This window comes from Neofelis nebulosa, chromosome 2, assembly GCF_028018385.1.
Source record: "Neofelis nebulosa isolate mNeoNeb1 chromosome 2, mNeoNeb1.pri, whole genome shotgun sequence".
Classification (NCBI taxonomy): domain Eukaryota; kingdom Metazoa; phylum Chordata; class Mammalia; order Carnivora; family Felidae; genus Neofelis; species Neofelis nebulosa.
In genome coordinates this window covers 118,584,258-118,604,060 of record NC_080783.1, presented here as the reverse complement: position 1 = coordinate 118,604,060, position 19,803 = coordinate 118,584,258, and the positions used below count along the sequence as shown (strand labels likewise).

Sequence of the window (19,803 nt, the reverse complement as noted above, 5' to 3'; positions counted from 1 at the left end):
TTTATTTTCTTTTAAGTCCAGTATAGTTAACATACAGTGTTATCATAGTTTCAAGTTTCAAGTTGTATGGATTCAACAATTCCATACATCATCCAGTGCTCATCACAAGTGCTCCTAATATTTTAAAAGTATAAATAGAGATTAAGATTTACATAACTGCCAATAACAAAAACAAAAACAAACCCACAACACTACATTTGTGAACACTGAAAGGTAGCACTGGCTTTGATTCTGCAGGTGATTAAATTCTTGTTTGTATCTTTTTCTACATTTAAAAGTTTTTTTGCAATAAAACTTTATTTCTTAGAAAAAACTGAGATGCTTACCAACAAGGGCAATGTAGGAAGTAGATACTACTAAGACAATGAGACATGAAGCCACACTAATTCAGAGGTTAGTGGTTTATTGTTGGGTTTAACCAAGTCTACATTTATTTTGATCCACCAGTAGTCATGCAAATCCATGGGAGGTCCATGGGCCTAAGCTGGCTAGATCTGCTGTTTGAGAAGTTGTAATCTCTCTGAAGACACCCCTGCACCTCTCCCTCCACAATCCAGATCGTTCTATATCCAACATCATTTGACATGGGTCTGTAAGTTTATATTTTGGGGTGTTTTGCATGCATTTTCATTATGCCTTCTTTTTTTCTCATTGTTTTGTAGCTATGACACCACTTGAAATGAACAATCAGACAGATGTCACTGAATTCATCTTCTTGGGATTTTCCAACTACCCCAAACTACGGGGCTTGTTTTTCCTGGTTTTCTTGCTCATTTACCTGACAACACTCCTGGGGAACATGCTCATTATAACAGCCACTAGAATCAGTCCTGCTCTCCACACTCCAATGTATTATTTCCTCAGCAACCTGAGTTTCTTGGACATCTGTTATACATCCACCACCGTCCCCGTCATGCTGGTGAACTTCTTCCGGGAGAAGAAGACCATCTCATATGAGGGCTGCCTCTCCCAGATTTTCTTCCTCGTCACATGTGCTGGCACTGAGGGTGTCTTATTGGCCACTATGGCTTATGATCGCTATGTAGCCATTTGCCACCCTCTTCAATATCCTGTCCTCATGCGTGTGAAGGTCTGTATTTTTTTGGTGACTGGGTCCTGGCTGTGTGGGCTGGTGAATTCTGTGACACATACAGTGCTGGCAGCCACCCTGACTCTCTGTGGGCCCAACCAAATCAGCCACTTTCTCTGTGACATTCCTCTGCTCCTGAAGCTCTCCTGTTCAGACACCTCTCTCAATGAGTCTGTGCTTCATGTGGCCAGTGCCACCATTGGCCTGAGCCCCTGTCTGTTTACTGGAGTGTCCTACATACTCATCATTTCTTCCATTCTTAGGATTCCCTCTGCTCAGGGCAGGAGCAAGGCCTTCTCTACCTGTGCATCCCACCTCACTGTGGTGGTGGTCTTTTATGGAACAGCCAACTTTAACTATGACAGAACCAACATAGGCTACAACCTGGATGCGGATATCCTGGTCTCTGTGCTCTTCTGTGTCATAACCCCCATGTTGAACCCCATCATATACAGCCTGAGAAACAAGGAGGTCAAGGGTGCTCTGAGGAAGCTAGCTAGGTAATGTGGGTTCTCGAATGAGATCAGCAATTAAAGTTTTCATTTTGGAAAATTGCTTACACAATAGAAACATGGACCTTCTAGCTGCAGTTACAACAATGCTCTCTTTCTATATATGATCTTCTGATAATTGTAATGCCCATTCCACCCGGACAAACAGCTATACCTGTGCCAAGCATTTCACACACCATGATCTCAAATGTCCTGTGTTCTCTAAGCCACTGATATCTGAGAACATTTTCATAATCCACCACCCTCACACACACACACACACACACACACACACACACACAATACCCAGTACCAACATATTAAAAAAAAAAGCTCATTCCCCATATTCTCCCAATTTAGCAGCACTAGACAACCACTAATCTGCTTTCTGTATCTATGGATATCCCTATTCTGGATGTTTCATATAAATAAAATCATAAAATAAATATGTGCTTTGAGTGTCTGGCTTCTTTCACTTGGGATGTTTCCAAGTCTCATACATATTGTAGTATCTATTGTTACTTCATTCATTCTTATTGCTAAACGATTTCTGTTTTATGGATATGCCACATTTTACTTATCCATTCATCATTTGACAGACATCTTGGTTGTTTCCACTGTTTGGCTGTTATGAATACTGCTGCTATGAACATACATTTTTTTTTTTTAATTTTTTTTTTTTCAACATTTTTTATTTTTTATTTTTGGGACAGAGAGAGACAGAGCATGAACGGGGGAGGGGCAGAGAGAGAGGGAGACACAGAATCGGAAACAGGCTCCAGGCTCCGAGCCATCAGCCCAGAGCCTGACGCGGGGCTCGAACTCACGGACCGCGAGATCGTGACCTGGCTGAAGTCGGACGCTTAACCGACTGCGCCACCCAGGCGCCCCTGAACATACATTTTTATTTATAATGAGTTTACATCTAAGAGTGGAATTGTGGATCATATGGTAGCTTTATGTTTACCATTTTGAAGAACTGTCAAGTTGTTTTCAAAACAGTGGTGCCATTTTACATTGCTAAGGGCAGTGTATGAGGATTCTAATTTCTCTACTTCCTCACCAACATGTTATTATAGGTTCTTTTTAGTATACCCATCCTAGTATGTGTGAAATACTAAATCACTGTGATTTTGGTTTGCATTTCCCTGAGGACTAATGATTCTAAAGTCTTTAATAAGTACCACTTCTGTATTTCTCCTTCATATATGGAAAAACTCATGTCACTAGAGAAGTGTTTGAGCGTTAGACACTTAACTCTTGACATTGTCTAATGTTTTTATCCTAACTTTGGTGAAGTAAAATACTGCAGAATTTTCAAACTTACATCCTTCTTCCCAACTGTGACCTACAGAGCTGTTTGATGGCTCTGCCTTTTTCTCCTTTAAAACACTGTATCAATAATGTAATCATCAGGTCATGAGCACTGGCAAGGCCAGAATTCTGGGGACATGAAGACATAAGGATGTTGGTGGGGGAAGAAAGAAGCGCTGTGTCCAGGAGAGCAGCCCTAACTAGGAGAAGCTTAGTGCCAATAGAGTAGGTTTTTAGTACTATTGCTCTAATACACCATCCAGTTGCACAGCATAAACTGTCATGGAGTCCAAGTGTAAGGGGAAAACTCCTCATGCTGCATAGAATCCAACCAAATAAGCCCACACCCACACTTACTTACCTCTCTTCTTCCTGATGATAATGAGAAGAAGCCAATCTCATAGGCTTCTACCACCCTCAACTTCCTAATAGAAGCAATCTAGTACTGAACTTTACTCATCATTGTCCCTAAAGAGAAAGGACACTGAACTCCTCATTGCATGCTGGGAAAAGATGATTGCCATGACTTTAATGAACCCAAGAGAGAATTAATTGTTCATCACCTCTGTGCCTTCTATTCAGTCTGCTGCCCTTGAGTTGTGGTTGCACTCTGAGGAATCCCAGAACAGCTGCTTAGAGATTACATGAGTATTCCCAAAAGATTGGTCCACAGGCACTTATAAATGTCCACTCTAAAAAAATGAATTCATTGAGAGATCAAAGAATTTTTGACTCTTGCATTAGGCATTGACTATGCTCAAGACATCTCCTGGAATGGCATGTCCTCACCACTAGGCATGGCAGTCAACAGTCTGTTTTACTAAAGAGCATCCTTTCCATTCCAGGATGGAACTAAAGTAGGGAGCAGGAAGTCCTGCTGACAAAGCCAGAAATCCAAGGCTTTTTGTGAGAGTCAGTGGTAAGTAGTTTATTTACCATCACAAATGAGAAAAACTGTGTCCTATGTCAGGATATATCTACTTATTAAGGGCATATTATGAAATATTGTGCATATTTTCATTATCATTTTGAAGACATTATGTAATGACATTTTTAATATTTTTCCATGTGTATGTCAATTTCCATAATAGTGCTTATATCAAGAACCAGAGTATAATTACCTTAGCAATTATCTACTCCCAAACCTGAGGGGGTGCCTGAATTCCTTAACGACATAATATGACTGAAAATTTAGTTTATAGTAAATAATATAGAATGCAGTGTGTCAGTACTCTATTTTTGACAAACAGGACATACAGGAATAATTTTCAGGGAGAAAGGATGGAGTCATTTTTTTATATGGTACATTATAATGTGATAATAGGCACACACAAAATATTTATTTAAATTAATATAATTAAATTTGCATAACACTTCTATTTGGAAACATATTATTCACTAGCTGGACATTCTTACCTTCATGTTGCAACTAACTGATGTTTGGGAGGTTGTACTGAAAGCAATTTATTAACTGTAATAGAGCCCTGAAGTTTGTGAATGACTTCTTTCCCCATAATCCCTGTGTTAGAAATCTCATAGATTCAGGGTTATTCCTAAGTGATTTCATTCTCACTCATTTGCCTTTGAGAGGATTTATAGCCTGGGAAAGGAAGAGGCAGAATTGTCGCTGTCTGCATGGAAACAGCCAACGCCACCAAAAGGTGTAAACTTTTGGAACCACTGCTCTTACAGGAAAAGACAATGTTAAGATCAGCACAGGCCAAGAGGCCATGCTGCCACATTTATGTGCCCATAGGCTGTTATTTTTCTCAAGTCAGGAAATGTTTGCACCAAAACTGCTGGACAGAAATGTCCTCCCAAGTTCAGCTGAAATGTCCCTTCTTAATTTCTTCTTTCTCTGTGGACCTGACTAAAGTGCTGGATTTTGTATTTTTCCTGTTGCACAGACTTCAGCCTGGGTTGTTGGTGAGAGCAGACTTTACACCTCAAGGTTTTGTCCCCATTCAGCTTTAGTAGGCAGGGGGATCAGCTGCCATTGGGAGTATCAGGCTTCATGATGGCAGGGTCAAGGACCTAATGTGTCCCTCCTGGAGAGGTCATTGGTGGAAGCCAGCCCCCTTCCATTCTGACAATCACATTCATAAAAAGAAACTCACATTTTAACAATGGCTTTATATTGTCCATGGGATAGTCTAGGGGAAGGGTGTGATTTCCTGTGAGACCCCTCTTCTCAAATCTAAGACTAAAGACTCTGGTTAAGAGATGCTGATCTATATCACGCTTGAGCCAGAACTGATGCTGAGAAATCCTAGCCTGATGGACACCACATGCTCTTATGCTGGGGCCACCCATGGGAGGGACAATTGGTGGAATAGTCAGTAATTTGACTCTTTTTATAAGCAGAATTCCGAGAAAGTGGTTTGACTAATGTTAACAGTAACTTTTGTGGGGTTTTTTTGTGTGTTCTTTTCTTTAATGCTGATTTGACTGAATTCTTCAGAAATTCAAAAGATATAGATATTTCCCTCTATTTGGTGTTCTCTCTCATTCCATGGAAAATTCTCTGCAGGACAGTGAGTTGAAAAGATTATGGCCTTCAGAGTCAGATAGACCTGGGTTAAATTCCAGTCCTACTTAAGCAGCCGTGCAACCTTAAGTATCAGTTTCCTCACCCGCAAATCTTAGTAAGTACTTTCTATATTGGATTGTTGTGAACATGTGTACAAATGCCCATGTACATCCTGGTACATCATAAGTACTCATAAACAGAAGCTACTATTATGTTTGGGGCTGTTGATTGTTTGTTAAGCTTTTATTTGGCCACCACGTATGCAATTTAACAAAAGACTGGAAGGACACACACCAAACTGTTAACAGTGGTGCTGAGGACAGTGTTATATGATGGTGAAGATACTTCATTTACTTTTTATGTATTTTTGACTTATGTGAAATTTTTTTAGAGAACATGTACTACTTTTGAAATTAAAAATCCCATATATTTTTCATTTAAAAATGTAATGACAGTTGTCTGTACATTTCTTTGCAATTTCCTGTGGATCTATAATGGTTTCAAAATAAAAATTTTGAAATCTTTAAATAAGATAAATAACATAAAATAAGGAAATATACATAGTAGATTAATATTAAACCATGCATTGATATATTGGGACTGATGCAGCCACATGAAATATGAAATTTCCATGGTCTTACACATGCTTTATTTTCAGATGTATAATGACATTGGTAAAACAGTAAAATCTCAGGGCTGAAAGGAACTGTAGAAATAATTTCAGTGATCTTCACTTAAGACCTGAATCAGTCCTCTCCACAGGAGATCTAGCAATATAGACTTGGCTTGAGCATCTCCAGTGATGAGATCTCATTACTCTCTATTTTATAAAATTCTTGGGGTGGCTCAGTCGGTTAAGTGTTGCACTCTTTATCTCAGCTCAGGTCTTGATCTCAGGAATGTGAGTTCAGGCTCAGTGTTGGGCTCTGTGTCTACTTTGAAAAAAAAAAAAAGCTTGTCTATCTAGTCTAAGTTCAGTTTGTGAAACAAGAAGTTGCAAGATTAAAAAATAAAGAATGCATGTAAGACCTTGATATTTATATTTACATGTCTCACTTAAGGAGAAAGATGAGGAGATTTCAATTCAGGATGCCAAGTGGATTACCAAGAAATGCTTGGAATGAATCAAGTAAGCAGAGTTGTGAGCAGGCAATTGAATCATACATTAGTGTGGGGAAGGTGGCTTATTCAGTGGTCACAACAGAAACTTTGGGATAACATTTTGAAGCCTCAGTTTCCTCATCTGCAAAACAGAGTTAATAATAGTATTTATGCCTTAAAGTTGCTTTGAGAATTCATGGGGGCGATCTACATAGAGTGCCTGGCACATAGCATGGGCTCGGCAAGTATTAAATAAGAGGCATGGTAATGGAATTTATAATATGTACAAAAGGATAGAAAAACACAATACCCCACTTCAAAGTGCCCCTGACTGGCTAATTACAAATTTGGTAGAAAGGTTTCCAGAACTGAACTGGTGAAAACAGGTTCATGTTTCTATCATCACCATAGGCCGTTTGAGATGGGAGAGGTCTCACAGGTGAACTAGTCTGGATCTTTGCTTTGGAAATATGGCACAAAAGTCTACATCATGCTGTAACAGAAACAAATATGTAGGTTTACTCTTCCTGTTTGGAAAGAGATGTGTGGTCTGGTACAACATGTGAGAGGGACAAAACTTGGGGTAATTCAGGAGAAAAGAAGCAACTCTGGGCATCTAACCTCCATGTCTTTGCTTCTCTGGTTTCTCTACCTCAAATGCCCATCCCTTTAGGGTCCACGGCCATGCAATGACCTTATTTATTTATTTATTTTTTTTGTCTTTGAAATTTAGAATTTATTTGAGCATCAATTTTATACTTTGGGCATATAAAATCAACACATTGGATAGGTTTTTTTTTTTTTTCAGTATTAAAGATATATAGTTGCCAGAGAAGTGTTTTTTTGGCTTTTTAAGTTTTTATTTTAATTCCAGGTAGTTAACACAGTGTATTATTAGTTTCAGTCTTTAAAGAAACTTTTTGTTATCTCTGCTCCCATAGATGTTCTTTATGGCCCTTCTTCATCTATTAAACATTTATCGAGGGCACACTATATGCTAGGTCCCAGCCTGGTTTCTAGCACAGAATTGAAAAGCTTGGACCATGACTTCAGGGAGCTAATAATGTTCGAAATGGAATGAGGGGATTGGATCCAGTAATGAGTGCCCTGTTCCTAGACCTGTTCAAGCACAAGTTGTGTGGCCATAGAAAAGTTTCTTTTTTTTTTTTTAATAACCATTTTAAAAGTAAACAAAATGTTACAAAGCTTTCTGCCTTATACTACAATTTATCTTCCCATTAGATTGTAAGTTTGAGGAGGGCAAGAACTTATTCCCTTTGGATTTCTTCAGAATACCTAGCCTAGGGCTATATTAGACCTTAAGCAGGAACTAAATTGATTTGAATTGAAAACTACCAAGATAAGAGTGTTGGAAAATACTAAAAGGAAACGAGAATTTCACAGCTTGAAGAATTTTATAGCTGGAGGGCTCTTGCGTACCAAAAAAGGTAGTAATTTGTCTTACCTTTCGACTTTACATTAGGAGAAGCATAGGTGAGGTATAAAGGCTGAAAGAAGTGTTAATGCTGGAATGAATTTTTGAGACAAGATGTAGACTTTTTCTTGGTACCTTTAAGAAAGGACTTTTAACCTACTAGTTACGGGCCAGGCAGCTCTGATTGCTAGGTGGGAATAGCCTGGATGGACTCGGGGGGGGGGGGGGGGGGGGGGGGGGTTGCGGCTTGGGCATCACCTAAGAGCTTGTTGAAAACACAGGTGATTTGCATGCACATTAAAGTTGGAGAAGCCCTGTCCTATACAGTGACCTCTGATTATTTCATCTGTTCCCAGGCACCCATATTATAGAGAATTGTACAATAGGAATCTGGACCAGGTGAAAATAGGTCATATATTCCATAGCAATGAAGTAACTTTGCCACAAGCATGTGAAATCATTTGGATTTTCTTTTAGATAAAGTTTCCCATGTGCTGATATTGTGTGTGTGTGTATTTTAAGTAGATCAGCAATTTACATGAAAATTAGATTTAAAAATTTTCACCATTGCTTTGTGTTATTGAAATAAAATATGAATAGATGTTTCCTTTATGTGCTGTAAGGGTTTTCACAATCACACCAGTTACTCTGATTTAATTTTTCCTCATTTTGTTCCCTTTGAAGAAATAAATTCCTTAAGGTTAGTCAACAAAACATTTCATTTATCGCCAAGGCAAAAAAAATTTCCTCTTTTAAGACCTCTAGGCTTATTTTCCACCATTTATATTTAGATTTTTAAAATTATGTTTAACTTCAGTACCAACTTTCTATTGAAATTTAAAAACTTTAATTTCCTCAAAGCCCAGAGACTTGGGATTTTTAGTGAAAATTGGGTTTGCTATTAATCATGTGCCTTGAATTATTAGAATAAAAGATAAGAATGCATGTGCTTTGAAGACTATAAAACACTTTACAAATATAAGATGTCATTATCAGGTAACAAAGTATCATTTTTAATAACAATTATGATTTAAAAATAATAACAATTATGAATATATGAATTAAACTTTCTGTGCCTCAGTTTCTTGATCTACAAAATGGGCATAATAAGTGGTCTTATTGGTTGTTGTGAGAACCAAATGAGTTAATACATGTAAAAAACTTAGATGTTATTCATGTAAGAGGTTAGCACATAATAGGTATTTAATAAGTAATAAGATTATTATCTAATGTGTGTCTGTATTCATTACTCAGTTTGGAAAATCCTGGTTCAAGTATGTAAAAATGTTGCATCTTTTCAAAGTAACTTGTGTTTTGTTTCTTTCTTTTTTTTTTAAGTTTTATTTTTGAGAGAGAGAGAGAGAGAGAGAGTGCAAGTGGGGGAGAGGCAGAGAGAGAGGGAGACACAGAATCTGAAGCAGGCTCCAGGCTCTGAGCTATCAACACAAAGCCCAATGCACGGGCTCGAACCCATGGACTGTGAGATCATGACCTGAACCTAAGCTGGACACTCAACCTACTGAGCCACCCATGCGCCCCAGTTTTATTTTTTGAATCCATTTAGACGGATTATACCAAATTTAATCTTTAAAAACTCCATCTTTTAAAAACAACATTATGCAAGATTTTTAAAGTTTATTTATTTATTTTGAGAGAGAGAGGCGGGGAGGGGCAGAGAGAGAGTACCAAGCAGGCTCTGCACTGTCAATGCAAAGCCTGATGGGGGTGGGGTGGGGGGGAGACCGGGGGGAGGGGGCGCTTGAACTCATAAACTGTGAGAATATTGACCTGAATCAAAACCAAGAGTCAGATGCTTAACTGACTGAGTCATCCAGGCGCCCCAGGCAAGATTTTTTTTTTTTTTTTTTAAAGCCAGACATTTTTGTTTACAGAAGCAGGGTAAGAAAACTTAGTCTCAAATGATTTTTCCTATGAAATCTTCCCCACATGCTTGTGGAAAATGAAATCATAATTATACAGCCAGGGGTTTGAGATGGAAGTTACCTATTCATATGTAACTATTCGTATGTAGGTAGATTCTGAGGGGCAAATGTCTGTTGTATCAAAGTGTAGTGCATAAATGGTGCCTACTAATGATGGATTTTGATGATGATAATGATATTGATGATGATGATAATGGTGATAATTCAACATTGTTCTATACTGACAGAATGCGCGCATCAGAGATAAAAAAAAAAAAAAAAAGAATGGATTGGACACTGCTTCACATCCCACCCCATTCCCCTGGCCTGCAAGAAATTACTCAGACCAAAGGAAATGTTTTATTTTGTTCTGTTTGCACTGCGTATATATAGTATATCCCATGAACATGTTCCTTGGGGACTGACTTCAAGTAATTAGAAGTCAAATTTTAAGGCCTTTATAAGAAAGCAGTATACATAACTTTAGAAACCATATTATTTAAAATTCCCACACATTGAAAATTTAGTTTTTCAATTTGGATTTCCACAAATCATACATTAGTTTCTTAGAGTAAACCCTTGTGGAACCATCTTCCATGAGGAATTTTATGTCTTTCTACAAAAACATCTAGACATCAATTTTTTTTATGCATCAACACTTAGGCTTTTTTTTTCTTTCCAAGTGTTATTTAAAAAAAATTTTTTTTAACGTTTATTCATTTTTGAGAGACAGAGAGAGACATAGCATGAGCAGGGGAGGGGCAGAGAGGGAGGGAGACACAGAATCTGAAGCAGGCTGCAGGCTCTGGGCTGTTAGCACAGAGCCTGATGGGGGGCTCAAACCTACAAACTGCGAGATCATGACCTGAGCCAAAGTCAGAGACTTAACTGACTGAGACACCCAGACACCCCTCCAAGTTTTTATTTAAATTCTACCTTGCTAATATACAGTGTAATATTCGTTTTAGATATAGAATTTAGTGATTCAGCACAAACACACAATACCCAGTGTCCATCACAAGTGCCTTCCTTAATAACCATCACTTATTTAACCCATCCCCCTGCCCCCCTCCCCTCCCATAACCATTGTTTGTTCTCTATAATTAAGAGCCTGTGTCTTGGTTTTCTTCTCCCACCTCCTCCCATGTTTGTTTTATTTCTTAAATTTCACATCTGAGTGAAATCATATGGTATTTGTCTTTCTCTGGCTGACTTATTTTACTTAGCATAATACACCCTAGCACCATCCACGTTGTTGCAAATGGCAAGTTTTCATTCTTTTTGATGGCTGAGTAATTTTCCACTATATATATAATATTCATATATATATTCCATCATATAATATTCATATATATAATATTCCATCATATATAATATTAACATATATATTCCATCATGTATAAAATCCATATATATAATATCCCATCACATTATAATTTTAATATATATTCCATCATATATAATATTCATATATATTATATAATACATATACTATTCATATATATATATATATATATATATATATATATATATATGAAGTAGTGTCCAGTCCATATATATAGCGCCTTTTTTTTATCCATTCATCAGTTGATGGACATCTGGGCTCTTTCCATAATTTGGCTTTGTTGATAATGTTGCTATTATGTGTATACCTTTGAATCAGTATTTTTGTTTCCTTTGGGTAAATACTTAGTAGTGCAATTGCTGGGTCATCCTGGTAGTACATTGCATTTTTAACTTTTTGAGCAACCTCCATACTGTTTTACAGAGTGGCTGCACCAGTTTGCATTTCCACCAACAGTGTAAGAGGGTTCCCCTTTCTCTGCATCCTCGCCAGTACCTGTTGTTTCCTGTGTTGTTAGTTTTAACTATTCTTCCTGGTGTGAGGTGATATCTCATTGTAGTTTTGGTTTGTATTTCCCTGATGATGAGTGATATTAAGCATCTTTTAATGTATACATTAATCTTTAAAAGAGATTGTCATATCTACCTTTTTGATATCAGGTGTTCATAAATAAATATACATGTTATTGATTTTTTAAAAAATATTTATTTATTTATTTATTTATTTATTTATTTAGAGAACCTGCATGAGTGAGTGTGAGCAGGGGAGGGACAGAGAGAGAGGGAGAGAGAGAGAATCCCAAGCAGGTTCCACACTGTTAGCACAGAGCCAGATGAGGGGCTTGATCTCATCATGACCTGAGCCAAAATCAAGATCTAGATGCTTAAAAGAATGAGCCGCCTAGGCGCCCCATGTTGTTGATTTTTTTTAATGACTTCAAGTTCATCTATGTAGTTGATAGAAAAACAGAGAATAAAATATACATAATAACATAATAAGAACTTTCTAAGAATACTCATAGATGCCCAACTCAATTCCAATATTGAATTTCTGTAAATCATTGCTAATAAAACTTAGGGAGAAACGATGCCTATAACTAACCTAGATGGAGTGGTGAGTATTTTTGAATCTTTCGTGGATATTTTATAATCCTCTATATTTCTTGTAAGTATCAAGCATCACAAGAATCCTGCTTTACTCTTCTTTCCTTAGTCAACTCTCTTTGGTTGATTTCATGTACCTCCATGCCTTCAGCAGCCATCTTCAAGGCAATGACTCCCAAACCCATATCTGCAGTTCTAGCTTGTTTACTGAGGACAAATCCTTTTTCAACTGCCTGTTGGGCATTTGTACATGGATATCCCCCAAGTACCTGACCTTAACATTACTGAAATCTAATCTACCATCCCTCCCCATACCTGATACACCTCTTTTTTCCCCGTTTTAAGAATGCCTGCCTGCCCAAACTGGTTCAGTGTCCTCACCATCCATAATGCTCAAAGTGCTTCAAACACAGCTCCTTCTCTATGAACTGTTTCAGGCATTTTCCCCAAGCTCTAAAACTCTGTATCTTTACAATGTGTTACAGATTGTAACATATTAACATGTAATAAAAAAATAACAATACGTTACTTTGCTCTGGTTGTAGTTCTCAGACTACATTCCTGGAGTAAACAAAATTGTTTTCATTTTTGTTTTTAATTTTTTAATATGTATTCATTTTTGAGAGAGAGAGAGAGAGAGAGAGCACGCGAGAGAGCACGTGCACACGAGTGGGGGAGGGGCAGAGAGAGGAAACACAGAATCTAAAGCAGGCTCCAGGCTCTGAGCTGTTAGCACAGAGCGGACTTTGGGCTGGAACCCACGAACTGTGAGATCATGACCTGAGCTGAAGTTGGATGCTTAACCGACTGAGTCATCCAGACACCCCCCAAAACTGTTTTAATCTAAGGCACACAGCCTCTTAAGGACCCTGGGGATGAGTTTCACAATTTTCAATTGCATAAAGATTCTGTGCATGTGTGTATTTGCATTTTCTGGATCTACAGATTTTTTATCAGTTTCTTAAAGCTGATGCTTCTCTAAAATCCAGGCTATTACCTTCCAGATGTCCCTTGCTTCCAGCCTGCCCTAACCTTGAAAGTGGTTTATGGGACATTATTGATACTCTACCATCATTCCTTCCCATTCTCACACCAAAGCCTGGCTTCCAGGCAGACATCTGAGCCCTCTGCTGGTCCATAGCAGGAGAGAGGCCCCTGATGTCGGAGAACTCAGTTACTTGTGTCCCCAAGGACGCTGACCAGAAAGACAGGCCTGGCACAGCTTCACACAGCCTAGCCTGTGCCCCAGGGGCAGCTGATGCCCTGCTGTCTCCTCTGGACAACTAATGAGGTTGTGCTTGAAATAAAAATCACCACACTACGCGGTGCCCGGCTGGCTCAGTCAGTAGAGCATGTGATTCTGGATCTTGGGGTTGTGAGTTGGGGGTAGAGTTTAGTTTAGAAACATCACCAGGCAACATAGAATTAATCACCTAGAACTTGGCAGCACCCAGCTGGGTTTACCCCCTCCACTCCTTGCAACATAGCAGGAATGACTAGAGATAGGAGATACAGCCATAGGTGAGAGGGCTCCTAGCAGAACTCAGAAACCAACAGCTTTGCTGGTAGCCGTGCGTGCAGCTCTCAAAGTTCACTCCTTTCCCAAAGATCTCTGGGTTCTTTCTTCTGTAGCACTGGAACAACCCAAATACTCTGAGCTTGTTTTCCTTTGGCTGGGAAGACCAAATGCTTGAGATTTCTGCCACCTGTTTTGCCTGGGATACCAACCTGCTATCTCATTATCCAAGAGGCAGTGTCCTCAGACATGGTTCCCTCCCCAGTTAAAAATGTATGCTCACACCAATTGCATTCATCCTTCAAAGGAAATGTTGCAAAGAAAGTGGCTTGATATGATTTGCAAAAGGTGATGTGTACTGAACTCTTATTGTGGCAGAGAAGGTGAAAGGTGCAGGGGTGCCTGAGTGGTTGTTAGTTGGGCATCCAACTCTTGACTTTGGCTCAGGTCCTGATCTCATGGTTTGAGCCCTGAATCAGGCTCTGCATCATCAGAATGCAGAGCCTTTTTGGAATTCTCTCCCTTATCTCTCTTCTCCTCCCCTGCTCTTGTGCTCACCTGCTCTCTCAATCAAAGTAAATAAATAAAACGTTAAAAAAAAGAAGTAGAGACATGCAAAAATGGGGAAAAAATACTTAAGTCTTAGTGACTTAATATTTAGGATGCCTCCTGCTTTTATCTCTTTCACCTTATTTTTTAATTAATTAATTAGAATGAGTTGGGGAGGGGCAGAGAGAGAGGGAGAGAGAAAATCCCAAGCAGGCTCTGTGCTGACAGCATGAAGCTCGATCCCACCAACCACGAGATCATGACCTGAGCTGAAATCAAGAGTTGGACACCAGACTAACTGAACCACCCAGGTGCCCCTTTTTTTTCATTTCATTTTTAAAATTGAATTATAATTCACATTTAGTAAAATGCACAGATCTTAAGCGTATAGGTTGATAAATTTATATATATATATATCTATATATATATAGATATAGATATATAGATATATAGATATATAGATATATATACTATAGCCCCAGAAAATTCTTTCATGTTTCATTCCAGATAATAGTGCCCTCAACCCACAGAAGTAACTACTGTTCTCATTTGATTAGCATAGTTTGGTTTTTCCTATTTTTGAACTTCATTTAAAGAAAACACACAATATGTATTCTTTTGTGCCTGGCTTCTTTCATTCAACAAAATGTTTATTTAGATTCATCAATGTTATAATGTGGATCAGTAATTTGTATGTTTTTTTTTTTTTTGGATAACCGTGTAGCATTGCACTGTCTGATAAACCACCATTTGTTATCCATTTTCCTGTTTATAGGCATACTGTTTGTTTGAGCTTTTCTGAAAAAATCTTTTTTGAACCTCCTCATACAAGTCTTTTGGTGAACCATGCATCCATTTTCTTGAGACTATGCCTAGGAGTGGAATTATTGGGTCACAGAGAAAACACATGTTTAACTTTATTAGAAACTGCCAAATAGTTTAAAAAAGTGGTTATGTAGACTTTGAATTTCAGCTTAGAGATTTAATGAGCTGGGAAGCATGTTGTTCCCATCATTATTCCAACAACAAAAAGCAGGAAAAAATGCAAATTAATTACTTTTCTTGAACCCATAAGGAAATTGAGGTTTCAAGGCAACCAATGAAACAAAACTGGAGAGACAGACAACCACACAAGCCGTGGTTTTTTTAACCTAAGGCAGAAACCACTAAATACCTTGTAAACCTATAAGAAGACTCAGTTAAAACTATATAATAAATTGTTCAAGGCTAAGTATAGGCTAGCATAAGAGTGTGAAGTCCCTGAGGGCTGTAGACATAAGGTTTGCATCCTCTTGCTTTCCCTGCATGAACTCAACCAGATGCCCACAGGAAACATTCTTTGACTGCTTCCCTAACGATGCTATTTGAGGCCAAGCTGGGGTGGAGGGCAAATAATGGGGAAAAGGAGTAGCAGCAACTGTCAAAACTCTTCCAAGATCCATTTCCTGTGTTTTTACTACAGAACAAAAGCTGCCATCTGCAAGGGCAAGAGCTATGAAAATTGTCACCTTAGGGGACTGTGGAATCCCATTACACCACAGGAAGGGAACAAGGCAAAAAAAAAGTCCTACTCCTTGGGGTTGGGGAGCAGGAATATACGCTAGGTCCAGCTGTACAGCTGGAGGAGGGGCAGGAACACTCGTGAAGGCCACACTTCCAAGACCCAGGTTCATGGTATCTAAGATGAAGGGTTAACCAGAACATCAGAGAATACCTCTTTGTTGTCCCCCACTGGCCCACTATCAAGCACTGAGTAAAAATAACAGTGGAATACAGCTGGGAGATCTTGAAGAAACAGATTATCCGTAGAGAGCAGGGAAAATGGAAAACACAAAGGTAAAAGGGAGCAGAAATGTGGGCACATTTCACTAGTACACACTAGTCCGCACCCTAGCCACAAAATATCAGAGTAATTTGGAGCATGTAGTCACTCAGGATGACCATGGGAAAAATGGACTCAAGTCCAATTGCTCACTAGATTAACCCTCACACTAAAGAGTTAGTATAAAGAACATCATGTTCATCTCCAAGCAAATAAATTTATACTTCAGTATTTACTACCCTATACATGTCCAGCTTTCAACAAAAAGTTATAATGTATACAAAAGTTAAGGAAAAATACATTCTGAAGAGGCAGTATAAACACCAGAACCAGATCCAGATTTGAGAGAGATTAAAACTATCAAGTGAGGAATTTAAAATAAAAATAATCAATAGGTTAGACATTTTATTAGAAAAAGTAAACAATAGGGGCACCTGGGTGGCTCAGTTGGTTAAGCATCTGACTCTTGATTTCAGCTCAGGTCATGGTCTCATGATTTAGAAGATTGAGCCTGTGTCAGGCTCCAATGATGACAGCACATATCCTGCTTGGGATTCTTTCTCTCCCTTTCTCTGCCCCTCTCCTGTTCTCTTGCACATGCTCTTTCTCTCTCAAAATAAATAAATAAACATTTAAAAAGGTAAACAATATACAAGATCAGACAGTTAATTTCAGCAAAGTGATGGAAACTGTAAGAAAAGATCAAATAAAAATGTGAGAAATAAAAAACACTATAATAAAGATGAAAAATGCCTTTAACAATTTTGTCAGTAGACTTGACACAGCTGAAGAAAGAATTGGTGAACTTAAAGATAGGTCAATAGAAATTACCCAAAGCAAACCACAAGAACCAAAAAAAAGTTAAGAAAAAAAGAAGAATGGAGCATCAAAGAGCTATGACATAATATCAAACTATTTTACACATTATTAGAATCCTAGAAGGAAGAGACAGAATAAACAGAGCAAATATATATATTTGAAGAAATAACAGCTGATAATTTTCCAAAACTTATGATACATTGAGAAGTTCAGAGAACCCTAAGGAGGATTAATACAAAAACAAAATAAAACAAAACAAACCACCTACAAAACCCTAGGCATATTATATTCAAACTGCTATAAAGATGGGAAAAAATTTTTTGAAGACAGCTAGAAGGGAAAGACCCAACTTGACAGAGGCCCATGAATAAGAATTACAGCAGACTTCTAATCAGGAAGTATGCAAGCAAGAAGACAGTAGTGTGGCATTTTTAAAGTGCTTTTAAAAAAACCTGTCAGCTGAAAAGATATCCTTTAAATATTAAAAGAAATAAACATATTATTTAGACAAGAGAAAACAGAAGAGGTGCTTTGCCAGTGGACATACCCTAATAGAAATGCTAATGAAAGCACTTCAGAAAAAGGATTGTGATACAGGTCAGAAACCTGGATCCTCATCAAAACAATGGTAAATATTAGAAATGTGTTAAATGAAGGTAAGTGTATTGGGTTGAATCTTCTCTCCCCAAAGTTCATGTCTACTGAGAACCTCAGAATGTGAACTTATTTGGTAATAGAGTCTTCGAAAATGTAATTATTTAAATTAACATAAGGTAATACTAGATTAGGGTGGACCCTAAATCCCAAGACTGGTGTCCTTACAAGAAAAGGGAAGGACACACAGAGATACACATAGGGAAGAAAGCCATGTGATGAGAAGCAAAGACTGAAGTGATGCAGTCACAAGCCAAGGAACACCAAGGATTTCCAGAAGACACCAGAAACTATGAAGGAGCAAAAAAGAATTCTCTGTTAGAGCCTTCAGAGAGAGTATGACTCTGCTAACACCTTGATTTCAGAACTCTAAGTCTCCAGAGCTGTGAGTGAATATTTTTGTTTGTTTGTTTCAAATCACCAGGTTTGGGATAAGTTGTTATGACAGTCATAGAAAACTAAGAGAGTGAAATAAAATTCACTTTTATTTTTAATTCTCACAATTGGCAGTTTAAACCAAAAACTGCAACAATATAGTGCATGTCCATAGCATATGTAAAAGTAAAATATGTGACAATGATAGCAAAAGGAAGCAAGGGAGAAATTGGAAACATAAAGACTAAAAACTACACTGAAGTGGTATATTATATGAGGTAGACTCATATTATTTACAATGCATCTTGTAATTCCTAGGGCAACAACCAGAAAATTTTACTAAAAGATAAAACAATAAATAAATAAAGGAGATAAAAAAAGAATCATAAAAGATGCTCACTTAAGCATACAGACAGAGACAGAAAAGGAGAGAACAAAAAACAGTAAGTAGAACAAGTAGAAAACAGCTAGTAAAATGGTAGGTTTTAATACATACATATCAACAATAATCACTTTAAATGTGAATGATCTAAACAGCAGTTAGAAGGGATTGTCAGATTGGATTATTTAAAAAACACTATCCAACTATATATTGTATAAAATAAACCCACTTTATTGTTTTTTAAATGGAGATGATTTTAAAATTTATTTATTTATTTTGAGAGAGAGAGAGAGAGAGAGAGAGAGAGAGAGCGAGCATGGGAAAGACAGAGAGGGAGAGAGAGGATCCCAAGCAGGCTCTGCATTGTCAGCACGGAGCCCAATGTGGGGCTCAAACTCACGAACCATGAGATCATGACCTGAACTGAAACCAAGAGTTGGATGCTTAACTGACTGAGCCACCCAGGTGCCCCAAGAAACCCACTTCAAATATAAAGAGATAAAAGTGTTAAAAGTAAAAGGAGACAAAAAAACATACTATGTAAACACTAATCAAAATACTTCACTGATTTTTTAAAGTAGTCTCTATACCTAATTAGGCCCTCAAACTCACAACCCCAAGATCAAGAGCCCCACCTAACCCCACCATCTATATATATATGGCGGCTATGGCAATTTCAGACAAAACAGACTTCAGAAGAAGGAAGATTATCAAGTATAAAAAGGAATATTGCATAATAATAAAGAATTCAAATCTCTAGGAAGACGTAACAATCTTTAATGGGTACATGCCTAAAAAAGAGCTTCAAACAACATAAAGCAAAAACTGATAGATCTGAAGGGATAAATAGATCAATGCACAATTATAGTTGGGAGACTTCAGCTCTCCTTTCTCATTAACTGAGAGAACAAGCAGGCAGAAAATTAGTAAGGATATAGATGACCTGATCAACTATCAACTCACTTAATTTAATTACATTTATAAAAGAACCCACATGACAAGACCAGAATATATACTCTACTCAAGTGCATATAGAACATTTGCTAAGATAGATCATATTCTTAACTCTAAAAAATTTAAATTTAAAATAATAAATGTCATGTAAAGCATATTGTTTGACTATAGTGGAATAACGTTAACAGTAAGATATCTGGAACAATCCCTCTAAATGTTTATATATTAATCAAATATATTCATCAAATTTCAAATAACTCATGGGACAAAGGAGAAAGTCTTAAAGTAAATGAAAAAATATTTTGTACTGAACAAAAATTAAAGTACAGTATATCCAGTTTTGTGGGATACAACTAAAATATTGTTGAGGGAAACTTATACCATTTAATATTTATATTAGA

General features: G+C 37.6%; 1 protein-coding gene across 1 annotated transcript; it reads left to right on the top strand.

Annotated features, from left to right (window-relative positions):
• Positions 1–619: 619 nt before the first annotated feature.
• LOC131493248 (olfactory receptor 1052-like) lies at positions 620–1,594 on the top strand. The gene has a single exon (XM_058697533.1). It carries the CDS (start codon positions 620–622, stop codon positions 1,592–1,594), a length of 975 nt encoding a protein of 324 aa, XP_058553516.1.
• Positions 1,595–19,803: the final 18,209 nt, after the last annotated feature.

Coding starts and splice junctions, on each gene's coding strand:
- LOC131493248 (XM_058697533.1), top strand. CDS start 620: ATGCATTTTCATTATGCCTTCTTTTTTTCTCATTGTTTTGTAGCTATG.